Genomic DNA, 17499 nt, shown 5'->3' on the forward strand with positions numbered 1-17499 from the left:
GTTGAAACCGGCTGTAGGCATGAAAAGAGGTTGGCCGAGGTAAAAGTCCAGCTGCTTCGGCTCCCTTCGCTAGGTTTGGTGATTGACCCAGAGCTTCCAGACCCGGGATTGGAGTGTGAGAATCGCTCTAGAGGGAAGCCCAGGTATCACTATGGCAACCGGCAGCCCTCCGGCCGCGTGACGTCACCTCTCTCACTCTAGGCTAGGAGCGGCCTCTGAGGGAGGGAGCTGGGGAGTCCTCGAAGAGGGCGCCCCTCGCCTCTTTCAGTGTGGGGGCTGTTCCGCCCCGATCTCTGGGAGGGCTTTGTTCTTTTGTTCAGGCCTAGGAGGAAGGCCTAGAGCCGGGCCCCGCCCTGTTTGTCCACCTTCCAGCTTTTCTGCTCCGCAACAGGTGTGTCTTTTTGAGCCCGCGGGGGTGTGAGCCCGCAAGTGTGCACTGAGGTAACCGTTCGAGTAAATGGGCGCCTCTAGCCGGATTCTAGGGTAGGCGCCAGGGTTTTTTTTTTTTTTTTTTTAATCTGCGGCCAAACCTGCGTACTCGATCTCCATTCTGTTTTTGTTCGGCGGCGGGAGTGCCACTTGCCTCTTTAATGCTCTCTCTGGGCATTTCTCTTTTTCAAGGATCTCTTGACCACTGTGCAAAACTCTTTTAAGATGTGATTTTGTAACGGTTGCCGCTGACCCCCATCTTGTGTCTTTTAGGGCAACCAACTTCAGCGTGTATAAGGGTTCAGACTCCTGCTGGACATCTGGGCTCCAGAAAGAGGACCCAGATACGCTGCTTGGGAAACCCTGGTGTCCAGATTCCCAAGAGGAACGAGATGTGCGCCTGAGATGGAAGGTAGTAGGGATGACTTGGCGGGGGGGAGAGTGGGATAATGATGGCAAAAGAAACGTCCTGACCTGAGGATTAAATACTTGACAGAGCTGGAAGAGGTGAAAGAAAGGAGCCTTATATATATGAGGATGGAGAAAAGAAACAATTACATCATAGGGAGGGACTTGGAGGAAAAGTTAATTCTGCCTGGCTTTGGGATTGGGGAGTGAAAAGGAGTAATGATTCAGAATGTCTGTGATCCTCACATGACTTGGATTTAGTAAAAATTAGAATGATAATCTTACAGTGAGAAAAAATCTTCGTAGTCATCCCTTCAAGTGCAAGAATCAGTTCTGAAATACCCCTGGGTGTTAGCCATCTGTTAAGTCTATGCCTTAATATCTGTTAAGTCTTTGGAGGTATTAAACTCCATTTTGAGTGCAGACTATTCCCTTGTTGGCTTTTTCTTTTTTTAGTTCCTTCTATTAGGTAGAAGTGCCTTTCCTTGTAACTTCTGTGTTGATCTTAGTTCTTAGTCTTCCAAAGCAAGAGACTGTTCTCTGTTTAACACTGCTGCCCTTCAGATACGTGAATTCAGCTGTTTCCAACTCCTACTCACAAATTCTCTCTCTTTTCTAAGTAAAATAGCCTCAGTTCCTTTGATGGGTCTCCATATGATATACCTAGTGTGCGTGCTAGGTTGCTTCAGTTCTGTCTAGACCTCTTCTCTAAAAACTCTACCACATGACAGCATGCTTCTTAAAATACACTGTATAAGACTACACATAGTCATTTAGAGGTACTTTGAAAAACATCTTAAAGTGCGATGTACTATTTCTTTTGATTTGGCTATTTTTGCTGTTCAGTATCATTGTATTTGCTTTTTAAAAATCAGTGCTATTATGCTATTAGTCCTAGGTCTTTTTTTTTTTTACATGAACTGCTGTTAACTAGATTTACATCATCCTTGTATAATAGAATTGCTTTTTATTCTCAATGTCAGGACTTCATATTTATTTATTATGATTGTTCAATTTTTTTGGCCAAGTATTTTAGCTTGTCAGAGTAATCAGTAATTAATATTAAGTTGGTTTTTCAGTATTTTAACTGTTTTTTCCACCGTTATGGGTAAGGACAGAGCCCTGTGATATGTGACTCTAGACTTCTTTCTATGTTGTCATTGTCTTTACATTCTTTAGGTATGGCTATGCAGTCATTTGGTTTAACCTAACTGCTTCCCTGGTGGCTCAGATGGTAAAGCGGCTGCCTGCAATGCAGGAGACCCAGGTTCAATCCCTGGGTTGGGAAGATCCTAGGGAGAAGGAAATGGCAACCCACTCTAGTACTCTTGCTTGGAAAATTCCACGGACTCAGGAGCCTGGTAGGCTACAGTACATGGGGTCACAAAGAGTTGGACATGACTGAGTGACTTCACTTCACTTCAACTGCTATCATACAGTCCTTTTTCTTGGATCTGTTTAATATCACTAAAAATCTTAACATTATTTGTATTATTTACTTAGGTTTGAGCTATACCTTACATTTGTCCTCAGCTCTTTTTTCCTAAAGATACGAAGAATCTCTGTTTTATTTCTTACAACTGTGTGTGTATCTACAGTTATCTCAAAACAAAAAGTTTAATGAAAAAATCAATTGCCCTTCATTCTATTGCCAATGAACAATTGGAAATAAAAATACAAATTCCATAGCCTCCAAAATATGAAAGAAGAATAGAAACCAACAAAAACATGCAAGATGTGTACACTGAAAGCTGCAAAGCATTGCTGAGGAATTTTTTTTTCCAGCTTTATTTCCAGCTTTATAATTGATCCTGACATTGTGTAAGTTTAAGTTATCCAATGGGATGACTTGATCCACCTATGTATTGCAAAATGATTACCACAATAAGGTTAGTTAACCACATCTATCACCACGTATATTTGCCTTTCTCTCTGTGTGTGTGTGTGAGATGAGGATATTTAAGATTTATTCTGTTAGCAACTTATAAGTGTATAATACAGTATTGGTAACTATAATTACCATGCTGTACATTAGATCATCAGAGCTTATTTGTAACTGAAAATTTATACCCTTTATTCAAAATCTCCCTATATCCCCCACTCTCTAGCTCCTGGAAACCATCATTCTACTGTTTCTTTCTGTGTTCTGCCTTTTTAGATTCCACTTATACGATCATGCAATATTTGTCTTCCTCTTTCTTATTTCACTTAGCATAGTGCCTTCCATCCATGTTGTCCCAAATGAGAGAATTTTCTTCCATTTTATGGCTGAGTAGTATTGCATTGTATATGTGTATATTCTCACTGTTAGTGGGAATGTATATTAGTGTACCAACTGTAAAAAACCATACAGAGATTCCTTCAGTTCAGCTCAGTTCAGTCGCTCAGTTGTGTCCGACTCTTTGTGACCCCATGAATCGCAGCAGGCCAGGCCTCCCTGTCCATCACCAACTCCCGGAGTTCATTCAAACTCATGTCCATCGAGTCAGTGATGCCATCCAGCCATCTCATCCTCTGTCGTCCCCTTCTCCTCCTGCCCCCAATCCCTCCCAGCACCAGAGTCTTGTCCAATGAGTCAACTCTTCGCATGAGGTGGCCAAAGTACTGGAGTTTCAGCTTTAGCATCATTCCTTCCAAAGAAATCCCAGGGCTGATCTCCTTCAGAATGGACTGGTTGGATCTCCTTGCAGTCCAAGGGACTCTCAAGAGTCTTCTCCAACACCACAGTTCAAAAGCATCAATTCTTCGGTGCTCAGCCTTCTTCACAGTCCAACTTTCACATCCATACATGACCACTGGAAAAACCATAGCCTTGACTAGACAGACCTTTGTTGGCAAAGTAATGTCTCTGCTTTTCAATATGCTCTCTAGGTTGGTCATAACTTTCCTTCCAAGGAGTAAGCGTCTTTTAATTTCATGGCTGCAGTCACCATCTGCAGTGATTTTGGAGCCCAAAAAAATAAAGTCTGCCACTGTTTCCACTGTTTCCCCATCTATTTGCCATGAAGTGATGGGACCAGATGCCATGATCTTAGTTTTCTGAATGTTGCTTTTTAAGCCAACTTTTTCACTCTCCTCTTTCACTTTCATCAAGAGGCTTTTGAGTTTCTCTTCAAATTTCTGCCATAAGGGTGGTGTCATCTGCATATCTGAGGTTATTGATATTTCTCTCGGCAATCTTGATTCCAGCTTGTGTTTCTTCCAGTCCAGCGTTTCTCATGATGTACTCTGCATATAAGTTAAATAAGCAGGGTGACAATATACAGCCTTGACGTACTCCTTTTCCTATTTGGAACCAGTCTGTTGTTCCATGTCCAGTTCTAACTGTTGCTTCCTGACCTGCATACACATTTCTCAAGAGGCAGGTCAGGTGGTCTGGTATTCCCATCTCTTTCAGAATTTTCCACAGTTGATCGTGATCCACACAAAGGCTTTGGCATAGTCAATAAAGCAGAAATAGATGTTTTTCTGGAACTCTCTTGCTTTTTCTATGATCCAGCGGATGTTGGCAATTTGATCTCTGGTTCCTCTGCCTTTTCTAAAACCAGCTTGAACATCAGGAAGTTCACAGTTCATGTATTGCTGAAGCCTGGCTTGGAGAATTTTGAGCATTACTTTACTAGCATGTGAGGTGAGTACAGTTGTGCAGTAGTTTGAGCATTCTTCAGCATTGCCTTTCTTTGGGATTGGAATCTTTTCCAGTCCTGTGGCCACTGCTGAGTTTTCCAAATTTGCTGCATATTGAGTGCAGCATTTTCACAGCATCATCTTTCAGGATTTGAAAATAGCTCAACTAGAATTCCATCACCTCCACTAGCTTTGTTCGTAGTGATGCTTTCTAAGGACTTTGATGCTTCTAAAGCCTGGAATGATGCTTTTCACATTCCAGCATGTCTGGCTCTAGGTGAGTGATCATACCATCGTGATTATCTGGGTCGTGAAGATCTTTTTTGTACAGTTCTTTTGGGTATTCTTGCCACCTCTTCTTAATATCTTCTGCTTCTGTTAGGTCCATACCATTTCTGTCCTTTATTGAGCCCATCTTTGCATGAAATGTTCCCTTGGTATCTCTAATTTTCTTGAAGAGATCTCTAGTCTTTCCCATTCTGTTGTTTTCCTCTATTTCTTTGCATTGATCGCTGAGGAAGGCTTTCTTATCTCTCCTGACTGTTCTTTGGAACTCTGCATTCAGATGCTTACATCTTTCCTTTTCTCCTTTGCTTTTCACTTCTCTTCTTTTCACAGCTATTTGTATGGCCTCCCCAGACAGCCATTTTGCTTTTTTGCATTTCTTTTCCATGGGGATGGTCTTGATCCCTATCTTCTGTACAATGTCACGAACCTCCCTCTGTCCATAGTTCATCAGGCACCCTATCTATCAGATCTAGTCCCTTAAATCTATTTCTCACTTCCACTGTATAATCATAAGGGATTTGATTTAGGTCATACCTGAATCGTCTAGTGGTTTTCCCTACTTTTTTCAATTTAAGTCTGAATTTGGCAATAAGAAGTTCATGATCTGAGCCACAGTCAGCTCCTGGTCTTGTTTTTGCTGACTGTATAGAGCTTCTCCATCTTTGGCTGCAAAGAATATAATCAGTCTGATTTCGGTGTTGACTATCTGGTGATGTCCATGTATAGAGTCTTCTCTTGTGTTGTTGGAAGAGGGTGTTTGCTACGACCAGTGCATTCTCTTGGCAAAACTCTATTAGCCTTTGCCCTGCTTCATTCCGTATTCCAAGGCCAAATTTGCCTGTTACTCCAGGTGTTTCTTGATTTCCTACTTTTGCATTCCAGTCCCCTATAATGAAAAGGACATCTTTTTTGGGTGTTAGTTCTAAAAGGTCTTGTAGGTCTTCATAGCACCATTCAACTTCAGCTTCTTCAGCATTTCTGGTTGGGGCATAGACTTGGATTACTGTGATATCGAATGGTTTGCCTTGGAAACGAACAGAGATCATTCTGTCGTTTTTGAGATTGCATCCAAGTGCTGCATTTCAGACTCTTTTGTTGACCATGATGGCTACTCCATTTCTTCTAAGAGATTCCTGCCCACAGTAGTAGATATAATGGTCATCTGAGTTAAATTCACCCATTCAGTCTATTTTAGTTTGCTGATTCCTAGAATGTCGACGTTCACGCTTGCCATCTCCTGTTTGACCACTTCCAATTTGCATTGATTCATGGACCTAACATTCTAGGTTCCTGTGCAATATTGCTCTTTACAGCATCGGACCTTGCTTCTATCACCAGTCACATCCACAACTGGGTATTGTTTTTGCTTTGGCTCCATCCCTTCATTCTTTCTGGAGTTATTTCTCCACTGATCTCCTGTAGCATATTGGGTACCTACCCACCTGGGGAGTTCCTCTTTCAGTATCCTATCATTTTGCCTTTTCATACTGTTCATGGGGTTCTCAAAACAAGAATACTGAAGTGGTTTGCCATTCCCTTCTCCAGTGGACCACATTCTGTCAGATCTCTCCACCATGACCCGCCCATCTTGGGTGGCCCCACAGGGCATGGCTTAGTTTCATTGAGTTAGACAAGGCTGTGGCCCGTGTGATTTGGTTGACTAGTTTTCTGTGATTATGGTTTCAGTGTGTCTGCCCTCTGATGCCCTCTTGCCACACCTACCATCTTACCTGGGTTTCTCTTACCTTGGACGAGGGGTATCTCCTCACCACCGCCCCTCCTGACCTTGAACGTGGAGTAGCTCCTCTCGGCCCTCTTGCGCCCCCGCAGCCACCGCTCCTTGGACGTGGGGTTGCTCCTCTTGGCTGCCTCCCCTGACCTCTGGCGTGGGGTAGCTCCTCCCGGCCACTGCCCCTGGCCTTGGGTGTGGGGTAGCTCCTCTAGGCCACTGCCCCTGGCCTCGGGCGTGGGGTAGCTCCTTTAGGCCGCTCCTGCACCGTCGCAGCCTGGCACTCTCAGCTGCCACTCCTGGCCTCGGACGTGGGGTAGCTGTTGGTGGTAGGGCTGGAATTTGAACCAATCCCTTGGTGGACCAAAGAAGCCTCACTGGAGGCACGAAAACCTCTGGACAGGAGGGTGGACGGCCCCTTTGCAGGCTCCCGGGGTAAGCAGTGTCCAATTTATAGTTTCCACACAGGCCTGGCCTCCCCAGGGCGGGCAGAGATTCCTTAAGAAATTAAAAATAGAACTACCATATAATCCAGCAATCCCATTTCTGGCTGTGTATCCAGAGGAAATGAAATCACTATCTCAAAGAGATATCTGCAACCTGTATTCATTGCAGCATTATTTATACTAGTCAAGACATGAAAGCAGCCTTAGTGCCCATCAGTGGATAAATGGATAAAGAAAATATGGTATATATTTATATTTCCATAGCGGCCATGCCAATGTACATTCCCACCAACAGTGAACAAAGGTTCCTTTTTCTCCACATGCTCACCAACATTTATCTCTTGTGTTTGTGATAATATTCATTCTAACATCTCTGAGGTGATATCTCATTGTGGTTTTGATTTGCATTTCCCTGATGTTTAGTGATATCAAGGACCTTTTAATATACATTGGCCATTTGTATGTCTTCTTTGGAAAAATAACTATTAAGGTTCTCTGCCCATTTTTAAATTGGATCATTTGGGTTTTTTGGCTGTTGATTTGTATGAGTTCCTTACATATTCTGGATACTGACCACTTACTAGATACATGATTTGCAAATTTTCTACCATTCCACAGGTTGCCCTTTTATTTTACAAATTGTCTCTTTTGCTTTTTAGTTTGATGTTATCTCACTTTTTTGGGGGGGGGGTTACATATCTGTCTGTGTACAACATTTCCTCTTACTGTTAAAAACTTCCATGAAGAAAATCTTCATTTTTTTTTTTTCGTCAAGATTTCTTTTACAAAATGTCTTTTCCATACTGTCAAAATGAAGTCTGGAATAACAGTTGCTTTTATTGCTTCCTCTCCTTCTTGAGAATTGGACTTTCATGTCAGCCATTACTCTGAATAGACCTCCTAAGAGCAAAGTTTGTTTTCATTTTGTTTATTGATGTTTAAGTTACTACATTAAGTGCATGAATCTTGAGCATACCACTTAATTAATTTTTATATATTATACACAGTGTAACTACCACCCACACTAAGATATGGAATATTTCTATTGCCCCAGCAGTCTCTCTTGTGTGCCTGTCAGTCAGTAGCCCTCTAGAGGTAACCACTGTTCTAAGTTTTTTAATTTAATATACAGGCACACTTCAGAGATATTATGGGTTTAGTTCTAGCCACTGTAATAAATTGTGTATTGAAATAAACTGAATCCCATGAGTTTCTTGGTTTCCTAGCGCATATAAAAAAGTTATGTTTGTACTATATTTTTGTCTAAGTGTACAAAAAGCACTATGTGTAAAAAAATGTATATACCTAATGCAAAAAAAATAGGTAATTGCTAAAAAATGCTAAACATCATCTCAACCTTTAGGAAGTTATAGTAGTAGCATGAAAAATTACTGGTCACAGATCACCATAAAAAATACAGTAATAACAAAAAGTTTGAAATATTGTTGAAAATTACTAAAATGTGACACACAGACATGAAGTGAGAAAATGTGTTGGAAAAAAATGGTGCCAATAGACTAGCTCAAAATGGGATTGCCACAGGCCTTCAATTTGTAAAAAGAAAAATTTAAAAAACCCAGTGTCTAAGAAGTGCAAATAAAGTGAAGCACAATAAAATGAGGTATGCCTGCAAATGTACTCATATTGTATGTATTCTTTTGTCTTATTTTGCTCAATATTGTTTATGAGATATATCCATGTTGTTAGGTAAAGCATCCTTTTATCAGAGAAGGCAATGGCACCCCACTCCAGTACTCTTGCCTGGAAAATCCCATGGACAGAGGAGCCTGGTGGGCTGCAGTCCATGGGGTCGCTAAGAGTTGGACACGGCTGAGAGACTTCACTTTCACTTTTCACTTTCATGCATTGGAGAAGGAAATGGCAACCCACTCCAGTGTTCTTGCCTGGAGAATCCCAGGGACAGGGGAGCCTGGTGGCTGCCATCTATGGTGTCACACAGAGTCGGACACAACTGAAGCGACTTAGCAGCAGCAGCAGTATGTATTCTTTTGTGTTTGTCTTATTTTGCTCAATATTGTTTATGAGGTATATCCATGTTGTTAGGTAAAGCATCCTTTTATATTTTGGAATACTATTCTGTTGTATGAATATACCACAGTTTATCCATTCTGCTGAAAGCCATTTGGATTCTTTCTGATTTGGGCATATTATAAGTAAACCTTCTATAAACAATCTTGTACAAGTCTTTTGGTGGACATAACCCCTCATTTCTCTGGGTATATGCATAGGAGTGGAATTGTGGAATCATAGGACAGGTATATGTATATCTTTCATATATACTGACAAACAGTTTTTCTTATGATTGGTAAATATTTACCCCCACAGCAATGTACAGAAGTTCTAATCTCTGTATTCTTGCCAGTAGTTAGTACTGACCATGTCTATTGAATTTTAGACACTCTGGTGGGTAGGTAATGTAGCTAAGTATATGTCATTGTGATATTTAATTGGTATTAATATCAAAGTTTCAAAGGGTAAGGGGAAGACTTTTGGAAAGTAATCTGATTGTTAATTTTATATGTAGCAGAGAATATGTACATCTATAAAGGGATTGTATCCATTCTTCACCAAACTCCCATCCAGACTGCCACAGTGGATACATGTTAAAAGGATGTTAAAGGGAAATTCCCTTTATACATGTACATTGTCAGAAGGCAGCAGAAATATTTTGCCTCACTTAATGAAGAATATGGATTAAGTTGTATGATGAAAGTGACTGTGAGTATGTAGGGGCAAAATTGAATCTTAAAGTAAAGTAATTCTTTACTTCCTAAGTCTACTGATGAAAGTACAAGGGTCTTAGTCAGCAGTTACCTTGTGTTTTTGTTTTTTGTTTTTAGAAGGAAATGGTATAATTCCTGCTGTTTTCGTGTAGAAAAAATAAGTGGATTTTACAGCTAACTTGAACAGGATTCATTGTAGTTTCTTTTCCCTCCACTAGATCTGTCTGCTCCAGAGTCTGCCCTTTTCCAAGGGAGGCATACTTTACTCCCATCAGCTAGTTTTCAGGTAAGTTGAGATTTCCTTTACATTTCAGTCCTTAGAGAGGAATTGTGTATTATTTTGGTGTGATGTGTGTTTATCTAAGAACCAATGTTGGCAATTCATTGTGGGCTCCCATTTGCCAACCACTTTCTTCCTAACTCTGCCTCTCCAGCTTGACTAATATATTCATCACTCACTTCTTACTTACATCTTGCCATGTGCCAGCAATGAGAGAGCAAAACTTGATATTTTACCTGAATAGACCAAATGACTGCTACAAAAATATAAATCTTAAAAAGGTGAAGTGAGTACCATGGAAAATGGAGAAGCAACAAAAATCTATGTAGTCTAGAGAGTTTAGGAGAGTTTGTGCAGTTCTCATTGCTGCTTTCTTGTGTAACTCCCTTCCATATAGTACTCTGTCCTGTGAACTCTAGTCACCTTGACTTCCTCAAACTCAGCATTATCTTGTCAGTTCAGAGAATCTGCAGGGTGGCTCTTGAATTCCCCTTCCCTGCACCCCTGCCTGGAAGCTCAAAGCAGTAAGCTGGAGCAGTTGTAGGGCTCGCTTCATTTGTTTCCTGATTCATGGAGATCACTGTTCTTTGTTATCTGAAATTCAGTGCCTTGGAAACTTGTTTCATACATTTTGTCTGGAATTTTTTGGTTATTTAATGCAGGAGGGTAAATCCAATCCTGTTAATCCCATCAGGGCCACAGCTTGATCTTTTTAAGATTTGTTTTTGCATTGTAAGCTTTGCCAGGGCTGATCTAGTGCAGTCTTACTATTGGGCTGTGTTTTCAGGGTCCCTATGACCACCATTTACTTCAGTGATTTGCTAGGATGATTCACCCACCCCAGCAGCATAACTCAGGAATGGAGATCATGACCACAAAGGATACACAGTAGGATCAGAAGGAAAAAGATACTCATAAGGCTCCAAAGAAATCTGGCTGTACTTTCTCTGTTGCTGTTGTCCACAGAGACATGAGAAATGTCTCTCATCGAGGAAGTCTGCTTGAGTCTCTCAGTCCAGAGTTCTTAAAAGGGAGCTGATCACATCAGTGTGTGCTCCCTTGTGGCTGTTAACTAGTCGTGGTGCAGGCCTCAAACTGGGCACCACATGTGCATCATAAATCTTCACGTATACTTTAAATAATGCTGACAGTCTGGTACATCCTGCCCCAGTATTCCAGGCACACAATAACTTCGTCAGTCATTGACTATAAACATTCATTTTCAGAGCTTGTTTAAGGTTCAGAAACATGGATCCAAGTGTCCCTGGAAATTAGCAAAGATTGAGCAAACTGGACTTGCTGCTTTAACGCTTTCCTCACAGGCTAAACTTGTCCTGCTACTAAGGTACACTGGGACTGTTTGTGGGAGCTGATTGCTCATATCATCTTAACTCTGGGTTCAGTTGTGTCATATTGGTAGCTTGTCATTGCCTGTGAAGATTGTATTTACACCAGATTTTTGGAGCTCCTCCTCTGTGCATCTCCCTTGTCTCTAGTATCTATCATGCAAATCCCTTGCCTTTGTAATCCTGAGCTGCCACCTGTGTCTCTTTAGTTCAGGAAGACCACTGTGCCTTGCTCAGGTTCTGCTCCCTGCTCTGCAGTCTGGAGATGCTTCCAGGCAGGAAACTGAAGGATCTGAGGAGCTTGTGTGATTTTCTCCCTTTTCTCAGGATCACAGTTCTGTTCTGTCTGCTGTTCAAAGTACTAAAACTCTTGTTTCAGTTATATTGCAGAGTTTTATAGTTGTTTACACTGGGAAAGCTAGTCCAGTTGCTCTGTCATGGATATAAGTCCCAATAATTTATCTGTTTTAAAACAAAATTAACTCATTTGCTCAGGAAGTTCCCCTGCATTGCCTCTGAGTCCCACTAGAGTTGCACTGATAATATTTCATAGTGTATTCTTTTAGCTTTTTCTCTGTGCATTAACATACAAACTTTCCTATTCATAAAAATAAAAATGGTGTAATACCATGTATGCCATTTTTAGTATGACATACATTTCCTAATCAGTGCATATAGAGACACTTTATTTTTTGATACACTTTATTTTTAAAATGTCTACATGAACTGCTTTGGTATGGATGTACCATGTATTCTTTAACCTCTGTCCTATTAATGGACATTTAAGTTTACTTTTTTTCCTCACAAACAATGTTGCAAGGATATTTTTATATATGTTTTTGCATCCCAGGGTGTTTCTAGAGAATAAATTCCTACAAGCTACAAACTTGGATTGAATGATATATGCATTTAAAGTTTTGATAGATCCTGGCAGACTGCCCCTATATAGATTGCATTAGTGTTCTGTTCCCACCATAATATACATGAGCACTTTCAGCCGTGTTCCCTAATCTGATATCTCATTGTTTTATTATGTTTTTCTTGGAATGGAGCATGTTTTCATGGTTTTAAGGCCATAGATGAATTGCCTGTGTGGGTTGCTGGCCTTTTTTTGTTATTGTTGTAGGTTGTTAATCTTTCATCCATTTTGCTATTTGCAGGAGCTCGGAATGTTGCATTTTGTTTATGGTTTTTTACAGAAGCTTTACATTTTATGTAGTTCTATCTGGCAATCTCTCTCATAATTTTTGCCTTCCACATATCAAGCTTATGAAAGTATTTTTGTGTCTTTTATTCTATTATCTTATTTTTGCTTTTTCTTTAAAATTTAATGTCCAATCCAGCAGATATTTTTGTGATGTCATGAAGTAGGGAACTCACTTTATTTTTTTCTCAAATAGACAGTTATTTGTTATGACACCATTTAGTGACTAATCCACCATCTCAAAGCTAATTTGAAAGTTGCTTAATCCCATTTAGTTCTTATAAACAAAGCTGTATTTTTGCGTTGTCTGTTTTTCATTGAGTTTTATTCCATACTAGGCCAGTATGTTTTACCTTTCAGTATACTTTACTATGTTATTTAGTATATTTTGAAATGTGGTAGGGTAAGTCTCCTCCCCAGATTCTTTCAAACACATTTTTGGCTGTTCTTGCACTTATAGTAGTAAAACATATTATTGATGTTAGTAGGTTTACTCTTGATACTTCAGATATCTTGAAACACAGAGATGATAATGATGATAATTATGAAGATCAATACAACAGCAGTCAACATTGACTGAGCACTTGCTAGACCCTAAATTAAGCATTTGATAGCAAACATTTCTTATTTAATTCTTTCAGTAATCCCACGAGTCAGGTTCTGTTTTTATATTCATTTTGCAAAGGAGGAATTATCAAAATCATTTTTCAGATAGCCCAGAACTTCCCTTACTTCTATCAGTATAGCTAAATTTGCCCCTTTCTGAGGTAAATGCTTTATGGCTAAGCAGAAATATGTCTGGTCTTCTAGGAATCAGTGACCTTCAAGGATGTGATAGTGGACTTTACCCAGGAAGAATGGAAACAGCTGGATCCCGTACAGAGAGGTTTATTCAGGGATGTGACATTGGAGAATTATACACATCTGGTCTCTATAGGTAAGGATGACTTTTCTGAGTTAATATCTGGAGGTGTGGAGGAGGAGGGAACTCATGTACTTAGGTGAGTTTTTTCCTTTCAGTTAAGGAACCAAAAACTTCTTTGAAAGGTTTTGAAAAGGTTTCTGCTCTCTAGTAGCCTTCCTTCATAGTTCAGTTGGTAAAGAATCTGCCTACAATGCGGGAGACCTGGGTTTGATCCCTGGGTTAGGAAGATCCCCTGGAGAAGGGAAAGGCTACCTACTCCAGTATTCTGGCCTGGAGAATTCCATTGACTGTATAGTCCATGGGGTCACAAAGAGTCGGACACGACTGAGTGGCTTTCACTTTCACTCTCTAGTAAGTAGAAGGACAAACTAATAATTTTTCTAAAGCCAGATCAGTTCCCAAGTTATACCACATTTGGGAACGTATAACATCAAAGCTTTGTATATGTCTTCCTTCCATCTGATTTGTCCACCTCTCCTTTCCTCTAAAGACAAAGCGATGAGAATGAACTCTGAGAAGGCACTTTTCTCTCACTGCAGAAAGGTAACTTTTTTTTTTTTATTCCAATGCATAGGACTCCAAGTTTCCAAACCTGATGTGATTTCCCAGTTAGAGCAAGGGACAGAGCCGTGGATTGTGGAGCCCAGCATCCCAGTAGGGACCCCTGGAGGTAAGTAGTGGGTACCCAGCAGATGAATGTTATTAACTCTGACCACCAGCCTGATGAGAGGATTTTACACCTGAAATGTAAATGTACTTGCTTCTCCTTAAAGTGTCTGTTGGGAAGGCATTTGTACTTTCTTATGTGTTGTCAAAACACCAAATGTCTCAACATGTGAACACGTATACATTTTTATGCTCCTTTCAGAGGACGTGTCCTTCCTGCTCTTTTCTAAAAGCAACTTCTTGACATGGAATCTGGATTCTATCCTTTCCCAACCTCCTTTGGGACCCAAGTCTTATAATTATTAGTACTTTTCAGTCCTTAAAGTTTTCTTTTTGGATCTCTAGGCTCCATTCCCATAACCTTCAAACAGAAATAGGTACCTAAATTCCAGATACTTTTACTCAACGCTGTTAATCTATCTGGCCACCATCCGGTCTGCCTTTTTGCTTTCCCAGCCAAACTCTGCGAAAGTGAGTTCCATACCTGTAGACATCATTTTTTTTCATACCTAGTCCTGCCTTAATCTCATTGTGTAGCTTCTTATCCTACACAGTATTGTCTTGTCCTTGACATTATGAATAACTTTCTTCTAAACCTTGATTCTTAAATTGCACAGAGAGACCTCTTCAAAGATCTGACCCTGAAAAAATATAGAAACTAAGACACTTTAGGTAAGGAATATATCTTCAAAAGTAATGAGGTAGACATGGGGGTCCTTTTTTATGGGGAGAAAAAAAGCATGCAGTGTTCAAATTTGGGAAGTGCTGAATTAGCTAAATTTTAGCAGGTTTCATTCTCTTTTTTTTTGGCTGTGCAGGGTCTTTGTTGCAGACCACCATTGCGGTGTTGGCTTGTGGACTCTGGAGCATGGGCTCAGTAGTTGTGTCACATGGGCTTACTTGGTTCATAGCATGTGGGATCTTCCCAGACCAGGGAGCCAACCCATGTCCCCTGTATAAGCAGGTGGATTCTTATCCATTGTGCCACCAGGGAAGTCCTTTAGCAGGTTTCTTATTGGAGAACCACTTAGAGATTTTTTTTTTCTTTTACATAGTCGAGAATTATGAATTTCTAAGAGTTGCATAGAATGTAACATTTCTCTCCCCCATCCTCCTAACCATGATTCTGGTTTGTTTTTTTTATACTGCACCTTTAAAATCTTGCTTTTAAAAGATGGTTTCATGGAACACAACTTGAAAAACTAATTTTTTAAAAATAAGAGCTTTATTAACTTATGTTTACAGTTTGTTAACTTTTGGAAAGTTAACAATGAGGTGGCCACTGGCCCAAGCCCTTGTCTGCATCATTTTCCTGTCTTCTTTATTACCATCTTCTCTAGGCTGTCTTGGTGACTTGGCCCCTGCCGGATTGTGAGAGAGATATATATATATATATATATATATATATTTATATATTTAGGTAATATATATATATTTACCTATCTATCTGTGTATACACACACACACACACACACACACATTTTGTCTTGCTAGTCTATCTTGTTCTTTTGCAGCCTGAATGTCAGCACCCTCTATTATCTCTCCAGGCACAGGATGTCAGAATATACTGTGGTCATTGCCCGTTGATTTTGCATACTGTATAGTAAAGTGAAAATTGCTTCCTGCAGTAGGAGTGGTACTGTTCAGTCTGGCCTTCTGGAATTTTCTCCAATCTTTCATTCATAAACCCACTCCTGATACTCTGGTTACTCTCTTGGTTAGTGCATGGACAGTATGACAATGTGGATAATATTGGTCAGTTTGTTGCATGTTTATTGCTTTCATCTGGAACTCTAACCTGGCTCAAGATCAGTCACTTCTACACTCTTTTTGCCTTTAACAGCATATGACTCTATGGTCTCCATATCCTTCCCTGTGAAGTACTTCCAGGAGATAATTTTTATGGTTATCTACTGTACAAGTAGATAACAACAACAAGGGCTTCCCTAGTGGCTCAGATGGTAAAGTATCTGTCTGCAATACAGGAGACCCGGGTTTGATCCCTGGGTTGGGAAGATCCCCTGGAGAAGGAAATGGCAGCCCACTCCAGTACTCTTGCCTGGAAAATCCCGTGGACCGCGGAGCCTGGTAGGTTACCGTCCATGGGGTCACAAAGAAACAGACATGACTGAGCGACTTCACTTTCACTGTACAAGTAGTAGTTCCCTTGTGGTTCAGCTCATAAAGAATCCGCCTGGAATGTGGGAGACCTGGGTTTGATCCCTGGGTTGGGAGGATCCCCCGGAGAAGGGAAAGGCTATCCACTTCAGTATTCTGGCCTGGAGAATTCCATGGACTGTTTAGTCCATGGGGTCGCAAAGAGTCAGACACGACTGAGTACCTTTCACTCACTATACAAATATATCCTTCTTAGTGTCAGTTTTGTTGTGGGAAACATATCCATTTCTTATATTGATTGGTTGTTCCCCCCAAAACTTGTTTTGCATTAATCTTCTTGTCCCTGCTAGAGAAATATTGCTGTTAAGAGGCTGCCTGCCCTTCTACATGCTGGTAGGTGCTACACCATTACCCATGGTTCCAGGTATGGAGGGGATGGTAGGCAGCTCTGGCTCCCTGCCCTGCTCCTCATGCTACAGTGATAATGGTGATGATCACAGCTGGGCTGGTAGCACAGGTGATTCAGGGTTTGCTGGGGGTCTGCTGTACCTTCCTGTTACCAGTGGAACCAAAGAAATGCTGTTTTAAATACAGCCTTTTTTTCTTTACTAGATCTGCCAACACTGACTACCCTGTCGTCTTTCTTGTCTTGACACAAGATAAACTATCCCACAGCAGACAGCATAATAGTGTAACTCTACTTCCTGATTATGTACTTTTCTGGTTTTTTATATTCTTTTGCTTGTTTGCTGAAAACTGCTTTCTTTCATTAGTATATTTTATTCATCCATTATACTAAACACACTCAAGAATCTTTCCTTATCACTGTTCTTTTTTCACATACATTCTTACATCTTTAGCTATTCTTTTCCTTCCTTTTTTGAGCTAATAGTTTCTATCCTATATTTGAACATTTTAGTTATTCTGCTACTTTTGGCATCTTCCATCCCCTCAAACACCATTATCGTCTAGTCCTCCTTTTCTCTTATTCTCAAAATGCCTAGGGTTGACGTTGTCATCTTCCTCCACCTAAATTATTTTCTTTACTATTTACAACTTTCTCATTTCTAGCAGTGATACAGCTACTCCTTCAGTTCTCTAGGCTATAAACCATGGAGCCCAAGTCATATCTTCTGTTTGTCTTATCTTGAAATCATGCTTCTTAGATTTTTGTTTTGTTGTTCACTGGCAAGGAATCCCTGTTCAGACTGCCCTTTTTAGATCCAGTCCATCTTGTCTACTTAGCTATGTCTGTGGTCACTTTCTAAATTTACTGTCACCTTAAATGA

At 40.4% G+C, this 17499-nt stretch overlaps 1 protein-coding gene across 5 annotated transcripts in view; it reads left to right on the forward strand.

Annotated features, from left to right (window-relative positions):
* The window catches only part of ZNF184 (zinc finger protein 184), a 21198-nt gene continuing 3699 nt past the window's right edge, over positions 1-17499 (forward strand). The window contains exons 1-5 of one of the 5 annotated variants that reach the window (XM_086369750.1): positions 1-483; positions 703-841; positions 9890-9957; positions 13312-13438; positions 14001-14096. In XM_086369750.1, the coding sequence (XP_086225876.1) occupies positions 835-841; positions 9890-9957; positions 13312-13438; positions 14001-14096 (298 nt within the window). In that variant the 5' untranslated portion in view covers positions 1-483; positions 703-834. Of the gene's footprint in view, positions 484-702; positions 842-9889; positions 9958-13311; positions 13439-14000; positions 14097-16082; positions 16181-17499 lie in introns of those variants that run through there. The other 4 variants (XM_086369747.1, XM_086369751.1, XM_086369748.1 and 1 more) reach the window with 4 other exon arrangements.

The sequence above is a fragment of the Bos grunniens genome, chromosome 23 (genome assembly GCF_055505025.1).
Source record: "Bos grunniens cultivar Pamir isolate PY7600 chromosome 23, Bosgru_T2T1.0, whole genome shotgun sequence".
In the NCBI taxonomy this organism is placed as follows: Eukaryota; Metazoa; Chordata; class Mammalia; order Artiodactyla; family Bovidae; genus Bos; species Bos grunniens.